A 13,468-nucleotide genomic window follows, 5' to 3' on the forward strand; every position below is an offset into this window, starting at 1 on the left:
GGAAGCAGGGCTGGGAGCCAAGCCACCTGATTCCAAGGCTCTTCTCACCTCATGCATGTGATGCTAGGACCCTACTGTCAGCTTACTGCCTCTCTGCTCCAGGCCTGCCCTTCCCCAACCTGTCTTGTTGCTGTATTAATTCTCTCACTATAGGGGCAGCCCCAGCTTCAACAATAACAGGTTCTGAAGGACATGGGGAGGAAGGGGCTCTTCTTTCTGCTGGCACTCACTCAGGACAGCCATAGTCATAGTGGCTTGAATGAGAATGGTTCCCATAGACTCAGATGTTTGAATGTTTGGTCCCAAGTCGGTGGAGCTATTTGGGGAAGGATTAGGGCAGTGACCTTGATGGAGGAAGTGTGTCACTGGGAGTGGGCTCTGAGGTTTCAAAATGACTCATGCCAGCCATTGCAGTGCTTTCAGATCAAGATATGAGCTCTCAGCTTCTCCTGTCTCCATGCCTTCATTCTCCCATCATGGGCGCTAACCACTGAAACCCTAAGTCCAACTGAACACTTTCTTTTGTAAGCTGCCCTTCCAATGAGGTGTGGCCTCCCCTGGGTGCTCTACCTCAGGGTAGGGCAATGGCTGCTGCCTACACCCGTCATCCCCATGGTTCTCAGAGTTTGTTCTACAGCTTGGCGGGGACTTCTCTGTCACAGTTTATAACTGTGTAAACTTTCCCACTCACGCTCCTCTGTGGTCCCTGAGTTGACAGACACCTCCATCCTCTGGGGGGAAAAAAGTTTCCTATTCCTTCTCTATGCTAAGACTCTGCTAAGTGAACGCTGGAGTTTTATTGTTTGTGTGCAAGTTTCTGCAGAGTGGATGCAGCGCCCCACCCCTACCCTAGCTGATCAGGGTTTCTAAGGAGTCAGTTACAGGTGTGTGCAGGGTAAGTCCAGCCACCTCATACTGCTCCAGCGCCTGTTTCCGCTCGAGCTCCAGCTGTTCCAGCTGTGCCATGGCCTCCTGCAGAGCCTGCTCCTTCATGACACGCTGCTGCTCCAGTTCCTGCTTCTCCGCCTCTGTCGTCTGGATAGCCTGCTGCTGTGCCAGGTGCCACTTTTCCAATTCCGCCCTCTTAGAAGACTCTTCCTCCAACAACCTGTAATGCAGAGAAGTCTCGGGGTCATGTGCTGCTGTGGACCCCCAACCCAGATGGGAAAGCATTTCAGAGTACATTTTCTCAGTCATGTAATGCTACCCCCACCCCATTTTATAAGGAGACTGGAAGCCAAAGGAATCCATCACAGTTAGGGAGCAGCCCACACATCCTGCTCTAAGTGTCCTTAGTCTTACCCCTCTGTGAAGGAAAAAGAAATTACCATTTAGGCAATGCTGAGTGTGTGCCAGGAACTGAGACAAGTGTGTTTTCCCCACTGTTTCACACAGTGCACATAAGTGCCATTAGCAGTCACACTTGAGATGTCGAAGTGGGGTCTTAAGCCATCTACCTGCCAGGTAATGGGGCCAAGCTGTGCAACTTGCCTGGTTGCTACAATGTTAAAACATTTCTTCATCTACTAAAGACCCATTACCAACAATCCAGGAGATCGAGCCCCGCCTCACAGATGAAGCAATGTATCTGCAAGTGCGTCGCACAGGTCACAATGGACTCGAACATGGATGTGTGACGCCAATGTGTTAGCTGTAATAACAGCCTGGCTTGGATTAGCCAACTGCATTTCAATAAATAAACCAACACACAGCCCAAACCTGAATTCAAGATGCAGATAGTGTGCAATGGTCAGAACACAAGTCTAATAAGGAGCCACACAGAGTCAAGTCATATGGCAGCCACTGCCACCTGCAGCATCTGCTCTCTACAGCAGCAGCAAGGGAAGAGGCAAGGACCACACCGTCCCTTCTAGACTCAGAATCTCCCTGGAGACACATTCGGGCTCCTCAGAAATCTGGAATACAGCATCCACCATGGAGCCCAGCACAGCAGACAGCCTGACATGCACTCTGAGTCCACAGCTGTTCAGTATTGCACCTGTGACGTGTTCCTTAGGGATAACCAGTGAAGGAGGCCGAAAGAGCCTCTGTGTTTTCACTTTGGTGCTGACCTACAGAGAGAGAGTAGGCTTTCTGGGGGCTCGGCTGCCTTCATGCAGCTGGAGAATCAGCACAGTAGGGTCCTCGTGGGAGGTGGACCACCATCTCCTAGGATAGATGCCACCACCCAGAACATGCCCTTGGCAGCACATCATGATGGAACAAAGACTGAGCTTGGCAAAGCAGTTGTTCCTCCTGGAACTCTGACACAAAAGCAGTTGACACAGAACCAGAGACAATGGAGAATTTCTCTTAACTGGTGGCAGGGGCAACAGTAGTGCCAACACCCATACCTGTTTCCATGGCAGTCCCATCCCCTTGTTTCCTACCACTTTTCAAGGCCTGGTCACCATCCCTCCGTAGGACCAGAGAACTATTTAAGAACATTCCTGTAAATCATCTTCTTGCCTTCCCTCATCCAAGTTGCTTTCCATGGTTTGCAAATTAAACTTAGACTAAAGACTTGAGCATCTCCATCCTTTGTTTCTCAGCTTCCTCATTTTTAGAGAAAGGAATCAGCCAAGTGTGTATGTATGCCTGTCATCCCAGCCGCTCAGGAGGCTAAGGCAGGAGGGTCAGTTGTGAGTGGCCTCAAGAGTGCTGGGACCTGAACCCTGGCCCTCCACAAGAGCAGCAAGTGCTCTTAATCACTGAGCCCCTCTACTTGTTTTTCTGATATTTTCTTGGCCAACACAATTATTCTAGCATTTCTTCCAACATTTTCTTAATTCTGTACATAATGTATCTTCCCCATCTGTGAGGAGATAAAAGAACAGAAAGCTGCATGCTGACTTTATGCTAAAACACTACGTCTGCAATATCTAACCTCATCTTCACAACTTTAAAGCTGGCCACCACCCTTAATTTACATATAAAAACCCAGGCCCTAGCTGCCTTCACACCCGTGGAAAGCATTGCAGCCACTAGAAGGAGGGAGCGGTGCGCACGGCCTCACCAGGTACATGAGGGTCCTTTCAGTGATTCAAAAAAAGATTCCCCCAGCCTGAGCAGTAAGTAGCTCAGGTGGTATTGAGTGCTTGTCCAGCTTGTACAAAGCTCAGGGTTCAATAGCCGGTAACTGAAGGGACCAGCTGCCCATTCTGAAAGCCATAACAGCCGAACATGTATTTGTCTGACCTTGTCTTAGTCACTAAGGTCAGATGCCTGCCCCTTTCGGCAGCCATGACAGTAACACATGCTCGCCATGACCTTGCCTTGGTCACGAAGAGGTCAGATGCCTGCCTCGTGGCAAGGTACTAATCAGAAGTTAGCTGGTGGCGCTATGTTTTACGGCTCTGGGTGTGCTTTATGGACAAGTGCACAGCAATGACTCACAGAGCATAGCAACCACCCTGGGAGGGCCTATGGGCCATAACAACCAACTGGCCAATCAACACAGGGCAAGCCCTCCAAGCCTGGAGGCACACCAATCCTGAGCCTGTGCGTACCCCTGGACACTCCCCTTACACTGCCCTACAAGATCTCTATGCAGCCCCTTCGAGCTGTCTTTGCTAGCCATCCGCCAGGGTGGGTGGGTGAAAGACCCGAGCTGACATGGGGTTAGCTCGTTAAACAACAATAAAGCCTCATGCAGTTTGCAGCAAGCTTTTGAATCCGCCTGGTGATTGGGGTGACCTTGGTCCTGGGCTAAGACCCCAGAGGACTGTTTTCCAGGGGTCTAACATAACCTTTATGGTGCATGTCTGTAATTCAGCACTCAGGAGATGGGAGATGGGAAGATTAGGAATTCAGAACCAGCTGCAGCTAGACAGCAAGTCTGAGGACAGCCAGGGATATGAGATGAGACACTTTCTCAAAAGTAACAGTCGTAATTCCCTGTGCTCTTAACTAATTCACCATGTACTGGGTGCTGCCTTAGCTGCTGGAAATGAGTAAGATCCAAACTTGGTTGGCTGGCTGGACTTCTGAGTCGGGCTTTATATATACAGAGCAGGGTGGCCTCAAACTTGCAGTAGTCCTCCTGCCTCGGTCTCCTGGGTGCTGGAATTACAGGAATGCACTACCATGCCTGGCTCAAATCTAAACCTTAATGAGTAAAGTTATAATGAGATAGATTATGACTCAGCTTCCAGAACTTCCCAATAAAATGTTACAAGTTTTCTTTTTAATTTCTTATCAGATAATCCTTAGAATTATATATTAAAAACCAAACTTCTAACTGGGCAGTGGTGGTGTACACCTTTAATCCTAGCACTTGGAAGGCAGAGACAGGGGATCTCTGATTTTGAGACCAGCATGATCTACAGAGTAAGTTAAAAAAGAAAGAAGAAAAACAAATTTTAAGCTAGCTATGGTGAAGCACACCTTTAATCCCAGCACTGAGAAGGCAGAGATAGGTGAATCTGTGAGTTTGGATCAGCGTGGTCTACGTGCCAAGTTCCTGTCTTAAAAATACAAATCAACTTTAGTTTAATAACAAAAAATTAAAGATGCACATGGCCTTTCTGCCGGCCCTTCTAGCCCATTCCACTCCTTTGTGCCACAGAGTGCAGGCCCTGTAGCCTCACCTCGCTTCCGATTCCTCTCACTTCCTGCTCCTGCCCCCATGCCACACCTTCCCAGCAATAAAAGACTCTCCCTCTGCACCACAAGCCAAAGGAAACTCCTTCCTCCAAGTTGTTTTTATCATTATCGAAACAAGAGAAAAGTCACCACTACAGGGAGCATTGTCACTGCACACAGGAGAGCTGACACTTGAGTGAATTTCTGAGTTATCCAGTCTTCTGCCACTTAATCTCTATTGTGATATCTAACTCCCTTCAAGATGACTGAAATACAGCACGCCTTCTTTCCCTGTGGATTCTGTGCATGAGAGTCCCAGCACAGAACAAATCAGCGTCACTCAAGAGTGCAGCTCTTTGGAAGCGATACAGGATTCGCACCTTCTCCTGAATGACCTGCTAATGCCACTGTCAACAGCACCAGAGGCAGCTCCACATAGCTGGCTAGGGCAACTCTGTGGAGCGGCTTCTCTCCTCCCATCTTTATGTGGGTTCCATGGATTGGACTTGGGTTGCCAGGCTTATGCAACAAGTGGCTTTATCCACTGAGTCATCCTAATGGCCCCAAATCAATTTTTTTCAAATGATAATTTGATGTCTTTTAATTTCACTTGTTTGTTTTATGTGTGGCTACACACCAAGGTGCACATGTGAAGATTCAACATCAACTCTGGGGTGTTGGTTTTCCCTCCTACCATGTGGGCCTCAGGGATCAAACTCAGGTCATAAAGCTTGATGGCAAATGCCTTCACCCGCTGAGCCATCTCACCAGCCCCCATCACTTTTTGGAAAACTCCCTTTTCCAGTTATTTTTTCTATTTTTAATATTTTTTTAAAAAATATTACTATGTGCATGTGTGTGTGCTACGGCGTGAGTATGACAGCTCCGAGTCAGTCCTCTCCTCCCACCTTTACATGGCTGGCAGGGATGGAACTTGGATCGTCAGGCTTGCGTAGGGTCAAGCACCTTTTACCTGCTAAGCCACCTCATTAGTCCTTTCCTTTTCTTCCCAAGGTTTAAACAGCATCTTTTGCTTCTCCCCATGAGGCTGGCAGCTACACAAATTCTAACTGCTCACCTTCTGAGTGTTCCCTAACACAGGGAGGAGGCACCACAGCTCAAGGCCCAAGTACATCTACACTGCCTCCCACAAGGCATCACAAAGAAGCAAATGGGACAGCAGGCAAACCTGGCCGGCTCCTCTTCACTCTGGGGTCTTCATTTTACTTTGTCCACTTGGATGTTACAAAGACCCAAAGCAAAATTTTTACCTGAGAATATGAGTATCACAATTGTAACCCTGATTTATAAATACCTACACTGCCAAAAAGAGAGTGTGTATTCCCTCCTTATCCACAACACTTCTGCCACGCCTGGCCCGAAGCAGCCCTGCCCCTCTACCAAGGGTGACAAAACCAGGTTTCCACCAAAGCTGACCTGGCTGACAAACATTCTAGAATAGAATAAACATACCCCAGCAAACATAGCCACCACATTGCTCTCAGGCACAAGGCCCTTCTTTAGACCCTCAAGAGGATCAGAAGACACACCCAGACAGCCCAACATCCAGAGTTCCTGGACAACGCGTGGGCTCAGGCTCTCTTTCTGCCAGTGTTAGAATCCAGAGCAGGCAAAGCCAATAATCGCAAGGGCTACAGAGCATCTGCACCTGGCCTGAAGCTTGCGCACTGTCTCTTCATCCTGCCGGGCCTGCCTCTCATCCTCAAGGGCTTCCTGCAGCTTTAGGTACATGGCTTCCAGCTCCCGAACTCTCTGGAGATACTGTTCCAGTTCCGAGGACTTCTGGGCAACCTGCTCCTCCATCTGCTGTCTGATCTGGAGAGATGAGAGGACCGCGGTCTTGCTTAAATCCAGGTGACTTCTTCCCTAGGGCAAGGCACTCATCCCACCTCCACCCTTGAGCTAAAGATGAAGGAAATGAGAGCATATACCCAATACCGGTACTAGGAGTCTAAGAAAATAAATTACAACCCAAAACCTGCATATGTTCTGTCCTTTGTACTCTATATATCAAATCAAGATTTTTTTTTTAAGAAGTGTAATTCCTCTTTTAATTCTTTTCTATTTTAAAGTCAAAAACCTCTTTCCCAAATTTTAAGAGTGAGCAGAGCAGTCCATGATGAGCTGCAGGTCCCTCTGCCTCTACCTCCCTCCCCATCCCTGGGGCACCAGCATCTTAACAAGTGTATGGCTTTCCCTTCTGGATTGAAGAGGTTTTAATCCCTGTCTTAAAAAACAAAAACAAAAAAAAAAAAAACAGGCCTGGAGTACAGTTTACTGTTAGGGTTTTTACTTAGCATGTGTGAGATACAGAGTTCAATCCCCAGGGCCCTGACACACATACTATCACACATTTTGGTGTCTGTCTCTGTAGTTGATGAGCTATGTCACTAACATTAGCTCACTGTACCATTCTCAGGAGAGCCCCGAGAGCTGACAGAATGAACCCTAATACAGGAAGCACACACTGATCACACTTGTGCTCAGGTAGACAGGGCAAGGAGGAAAGACAGCTGGGCACCCTCACATACATCACACCCGCCTTCCTCAACACAAACAGAAATCTCACCTCTGAGCAACAGGTAACTAACAGTTAACATCCGACCATGGTCAGGCACCGGGCTCAGCACAGCGGTGCCCCATGGGAGACATGTGCAACAGTAACCAGCTAACTTCACAAAGCAGCCTGAACCTTGCCATGGCCAGAAAGGCAACCAGAGCCCTGAGATCTCAGTGCTCACTTTACTCATTATGGAGGAGAAATGCCATGAATTTAGGTTTACGTTCTCACAGCTAATCACTGTCCAAACCAGAGTCTTTTGAGAATGAAAGGATCTGGTTAACATTAATCTCGGGATTAATCTCTTTGCTTTGAGGGATACCTCAAAGCAAAGAAGACAAGTAACCACATTAACCAAGTGTCTATGACTGCAGTGCATACGATTCTGCTCAGGGGTCTGGAAAACAAGGTGCCCACCCTTTACCTCTAACCCTCTGATACACAGATAATACTCAAACAAACACACAGCTCCCCCAGTAGCCACCATAAATCACAGTAACATTAGGACACAGTGGCCCCAGGCTTCCTTTAGCAGGTGCAGCAGTTCTCAGCCTTACCAGCTTCTCCCGCTCCAGCTCCGTGCTGAACCTGGTCTGTAGTTCCACTTGAGTCTGCAGACGTTTCTTTTCCTCATCTGCAGCACGAGATGCTGCTTCCTCCAGTTTCTAATCAATCAATCAAAAACCCATCCCCAGAAAAACAGGATTATTAGAGTGGAAAAGAAAGGCTTGCTTAAGCATATGAAAAGAGCCAGCCACAAAAAAGTAAACACAAGCTGTGGGACACCCTGGAATGCCATCCAGTCTTCCCCATCAGCATATAAAACAAGCAGGCATGAAGGACTTGATTCTAAACTCTGTGCAGAGATGTGAGGACGGCCAGTGAGCCATAATCATTTGCAGCTACACTCACACAGTTTGACCTGGTTATGGGGCTCTCTGTATGGGGATGTCACCTAGCACACTCACTACTCCTCACATCTGTTACCAGGGCTCAGCTTCCAGATGGGTGACACAGGGAGCTTCCTCAACCCCCACTCCCACCCCCTCACACACACGAACAACTGGTTAATAAAATGATTTAACCTCCCCCCCCCAAAAAAAAAAAACAGAAGAAAACATGGTAAAGCTTTGCAGACTATCCTAAGGACATACACCAAAGGAGAATATCCACCTAAGAAAACCTATGAGGAGCTGGGGATGTGGCTTGGTGGTAGCATTCAAATGACGCCAGAGTTGATGCCAACCTCAAAAACAATATATAAACAAACGAACAAAAACACTGAAAACAAAACAGCAACAAAAGACAATCAACTAGATCTTAGGTCTTTCAGGCATAGGCACTCCCCTTGCTTCTTGGCAGATGAAACAAGAGACAAGGACACCCTCTATATGCTGCTCACAGCCCAGGCTACAGAGGGCAAACATGATCACCAGGGGTGGTCTCACTGACTTGAGGGGCACAAACTCCACAGGAGAAAATGGGTGACAGCAGACTGTGTCCTCTGCTTGGTAGGAAGGCTCTTAAAGCAGGAGTACAGATCCAATAGACTGCTGCTGCTTGCTGTCTCCACCCAAGCTCCTACAACTCGCAAGCCTCCTGCCTCAGCTCCCAAGCACTGGGGTTATAGCTACATGCTGTCACACACACCCAACCTTCCCTGGAAGTTTTGCTCAGGGAGGAAAGTAGGCTCTGTGGCTCTTACCACAAGAAGTGTCTTTGTTATGTGCAATGCACAAGTCTAAGGATACAGTTGTAAACAATAAAGATTTGGGCCATAGGAATTAAAAGGAGGCTGGTAGCACCATGCAGCAGCAAACCAACCAGACTAGTGAATAAGCCTGACAGAACCAGGAAGGCTGGCTAAGCAGAGCCCTCGTGTGGTCATAACAAGTGTCAAAGACTGAACTTAACCCCAGACTGTGAGGCTAGTTAGCTCTGAGGTCACTGCAGGAAACAAATCAAACATCCAGAAATCAGTGAACTCTAGCAGTTAGGGGTGACATCAACAAAAGTGGACAGTTCAACAGGGAGGAGAGAAGGAGAGCAGTTTGGAGAGTCATTCCAGGTGACTGTGGCCATGGATAGCCACGGCTACGTCTCTGAGGAGCAGATTGAACGGCCACAAGGGTCTAGGAAATAGTCCAGCCAAGTCACTAAAATAAATAACCAAACAATGACAAGCTGAGGGCAGGGGTGTGAGGATCAGTATCCATAGTTCCTATAACACGTTATCTTCTAAAACATCCAGTTTTCAACCAAAAAAAAAGTATGAGAAACAGGAAAGTGTAACCCATAAGTAGGAAAAACAGTCAACAGATACTGCCTTTGAAGAAGCCCGGGAAGCATAGCTACAAAGCCATTACTGTAAATATGCTAAAAAGAATAAAAGGAAGTCGTGGTTAAAGACATAATGGAAGGAATAACAATACCCATCGAGCAGAGAATACCAATAAAGAGGCAAATTTAAAAGAACCTAACGGAGCTGGCTGGACTGTAAATGAAAAACCTTGCAGAGGGCTGGGGCTAGAGCTCCCCTGGAGAACCCACACAGCTTCAGGAAGCCAGGGAGCTGTTCAACAGAATGTAAGAGTAAAAGGGTAGGAAAAATACTTGAAGAAATAAGTTGAAACTTTACCCAACATAATGGAAAACCTTAGTCTACAGTCTGTGACTTCTAAACAGGTCAAAAACAAAGAAGTGCCAGACATGGTGGCCACACCTTTCCCAAACAGGGGCTAGGGGAATCTCATCTACACAGCCAGCTTTGGGCCAGCCAGAGCTGCATATTGAGACTCTATCTTAAGAACAACAGCAGAACCCACAAACATCACAGTGAAAAACCACTGAAAGACAAAAAGACCTCGAGAGCAGCAAAACACAAGGGCCTAGAGCAAACACCACAGCTGACTTCCTCTCAGAAACACATGACTAGTTCTAGACAAAGTACAGTCTGTAAAGCTGAAATGCACCATGGCTGGCTGCAGCAGGTAACTGCCAAGCCCTAGAACATGTCTTACTATAGTAGAGTGAACAGCACACTCAAGATGGTGGTTTTTCCATCAGCACAGCCTTCGTGACTATAGGTCTGGCTCGGCTTCTACTCAGTTCTACTTCTGTGTGTGTCCTACAGAGCGATCAGAGCATATGTGAACATATATAAAAATGGTTCCAGTCTACACCCTATAGCACCATCCACTAAGGACAAAGGGGACAGACAGCAGGGATAGCTAAGGGCTTTAGTAGGCCCAGGAGCTGGACACACTTCCTGAGAACTCAGGTCACCAAAACTTGGCAGCAAAGCTCCCAAGGCTGTGTGGCTCCAGCACTAAACAGGACAGTCACCCTTGCCATGTCCCAGGCCTCCCTGTCCTGCACCTACCTTCCTCACACTCTCCAGCTCCTGTTGCTTGTTTTCATTGGCGGCTTGGAGCTCCTTCATCTGCCGCTCCAGCTGCTCCTGCTCTGCTAGCAGCTTCCTTCGGAGCTCTTTCCGACGCTGGCGGGCTTCCTTGTGTGGTGGGGGGCTGCCCAGTTTCAACAGATGGACAGTAGAATGGATGGCTAGAAGGACAGGAGAAAGAGGAGGCATTGTACTTTTATGTGTAACACTCGGGTGATGGGGTGAGTTGTGAGCACATTCCGATCCTGCCAGTGAGCAGAGGTGCAGCCTGAAAGGCATCAGCTTCTCCAGCTCCCATGTGAGGAATATGCTCATTGATGTCTCTTCCAAGTGCAGGTCCACAGCTGCACACCTGTGCTTACAGACACTTCACTGGGAATACTTAAAAATTTATGATACAGCTGTGTGGTGGTGGCACACTCCTTTAGCCCCAGCAGGCAGATCTCTGTGTTGAAGGACAGCCTGGTCCTCAGAGCTGAGTTCTAGGACAGCCAGGGCTACATAGAGAAACCCTGTCTGGAAAAACCAAAACAAACAACAACAACAAAAAACAACTTACAACATATTCAACTCCCATATGCTTTTTTTTTTCCTAAATAGGAACTAGCAAGATGACTCAGCAGGTAAGTCTGGAGACCATATGATCCTTGGGACCCACAGGTGCCCACACAAACACATTATGGGTACTCACACACAAACAATAATAACAAACAGTTTTTTAAAACCAAATAAAACTAAGACACCTGCTGGACAGTTGTGGCTTTAATTCCAGCACTCAGGAGGCAGACGCAGGTGGATCTCTGTAAGTTCGATGTCAGCCTGGTCTACAGAGCTAGTTCCATGACAGCCAGAGCTGTTACACAAAGAAACCCTGTCTCTAAAAAAATAAAAATTAAAAAAAAAAAAACAAAAAACTAAGACACACTAAGGGGCAGACAAAGTTCCTAACCTCTGATATGCACTCTGCTACCCTGATTCTGTCTTCTATGCCTTATGAAACTACCTTCTCTTAATCACTGAGTCAGAATTTGACTCTGTAACCGAGTTGGCCTGAACCTATTAAGTAGCCCCAACTGGCTTCAAACTGACTGCTATTCACTGCCTCTGCCTCCTGGGTGGGAGCATCACAGGCACAAACCACCACACCTGGCTCTTGGTGTCTTGAACCATTTAAGTTTAATTTCTTAGATTACTAATACCTACTGTTCAAATTCAAGAAGCATGAACAGACACTCAGGAAAGTCTCTGCCTACTCCTACACTCCAAGCTCTGGGTTCCTGGCCACCAGCAACTAATGCTAACCATTTCTGTTTCTTCTGAGATATTTTAAGCAAATGGACATGTCTACTTCCTTTTATGCTAACACAATGCTCTCTCCTCAAGTTATTGGTTTCTTGAGCTACTTAAAAAGCTCTTGGTGTATTCAAAACCACTCCACACATTCCTTCTCTGCCTTGCATATGAACAGAATCTCTAACATTTTTCATAAGCCTACAGAAAGGTTAAAACCCTTTCAAGGGTTAGGGTAGAAAGACCTAAAATGCCGTTTTATCCCCACAAAGTCAGTATGCAAATAACTTGACCAAAAAAAGGGGGAACTCATGTTTCCTTGGTTTTCTTTCAAATGTAGCAATAGCCATGGCATAAGAAAACAACACTGTGATAGTCTTCTGTGAGATTAGAAAACAGAAAGTTGAAACACTCACCATTTTGGGTGTTTTTTATATTTTTTAGGCAGATCTAAAGTAGCTCAGGCTGGCTTGGAACTCCATGTAGAGAGTTCCTGATCCTCCTGTGTCTACCGCCCAAGTGCTAGGATTAAAAAATGTGTGCCCATGCCCAGTTCTGCTCTCAAGTTTTTTCGTGGAAAACAATAAAAATGCCCTACCCTGAATCCACTCTTGTTTCTTCTTCTTATCCGAAGCACTGATTTCAAAGGTCTTCTCAAAGCATTTTATTAGGAAAAGACATTTCTTTCCATCTTTGTCAGGCAGAGACTAAAACAAAAAGCATGATTAGTTTAAAATGTTATTCTTTCTTGTGTTAGATTATTAAAAAGCAGCTGTAGAGAAAACGCAGAAAGACCTTAGGTAAGACCGTGTTTATTCATGGTGAGGGGGCATCTTTGTCACCCCATGTAGGGATGCGAAAATGCCCACAAGGAAAGATAGGATGTGGCCTCTTCTAGGGGTGGAAATGACTTCCACAGTCCTCAAGAGAAGCTGGGAAGTGTAATCCTTCAGCAGAAAACCATCAGTTTGCTTATGAAGACAGGGTCTCACAATGTAGACTAGGCCAATGTTGAACTTTTGACCCTTTGGGCCCAACTTCCCAAGTGCTAGGATTACAGGCATGTGCCACCACACCCAGCTTAAGTTTTCTTCTTATGTATTTCAAATCATTTCTTAACTATTTATACAAACATAACTGAAACTCAATACTAATGAAAAACACCTACAAATGCAAATGTCTGATTTACTAATGCTGTGTCCCAGGCAGCCTCATGTATGATTACAATGACCCCTGAATGGAATGCCACAACTACAAAGGAAGAACTGTAACAGCTGGTGAGGACAAGAGGACCCCCGTGCTCTTTGCTTTCAAGGGAACAACTCTTTCACTTGAGCATGTCCCCTGCAAGAACCCTGGAAAGGACACTGACCTAACTGTAATAGGACACCTCTGCCTGCTATGGCTTTTTCTTATACTTACTGTTGGTGCTCTGTGGTTCTTTGCCTCTATCTTTATGAGTACAATGGTAGGGCTTATAGTAATTTTTTTTTTTTTTTTTTTTTGGTTTTTTTGAGACAGGATCTCTCTGTGGCTTTGGAGGCTGTCCTGGAACTAGCTCTTGTAGACCAGGCTGGCCTCGAACTCACAGAGATCCGCCTGCCTCTGCC

At 46.7% G+C, this 13,468-nt stretch overlaps 1 protein-coding gene across 1 annotated transcript in view; it reads right to left on the reverse strand.

Moving 5' to 3' along the window:
• The window catches only part of Swap70 (switching B cell complex subunit SWAP70), a 59,182-nt gene that overhangs the window by 2,959 nt on the left and 42,755 nt on the right, over window positions 1–13,468 (reverse strand). The window contains exons 6-10 of the mRNA XM_027410073.2: window positions 12,457–12,565; window positions 10,548–10,729; window positions 7,723–7,830; window positions 6,254–6,420; window positions 910–1,108 (exon numbers count right to left, since the gene is read on the reverse strand). Of these exons, the coding sequence (XP_027265874.1) occupies window positions 910–1,108; window positions 6,254–6,420; window positions 7,723–7,830; window positions 10,548–10,729; window positions 12,457–12,565 (765 nt within the window). The remainder of the gene's footprint in view (window positions 1–909; window positions 1,109–6,253; window positions 6,421–7,722; window positions 7,831–10,547; window positions 10,730–12,456; window positions 12,566–13,468) is intronic.

The sequence above is a fragment of the Cricetulus griseus genome, chromosome 3 (assembly GCF_003668045.3).
Source record: "Cricetulus griseus strain 17A/GY chromosome 3, alternate assembly CriGri-PICRH-1.0, whole genome shotgun sequence".
In the NCBI taxonomy this organism is placed as follows: Eukaryota; Metazoa; Chordata; class Mammalia; order Rodentia; family Cricetidae; genus Cricetulus; species Cricetulus griseus.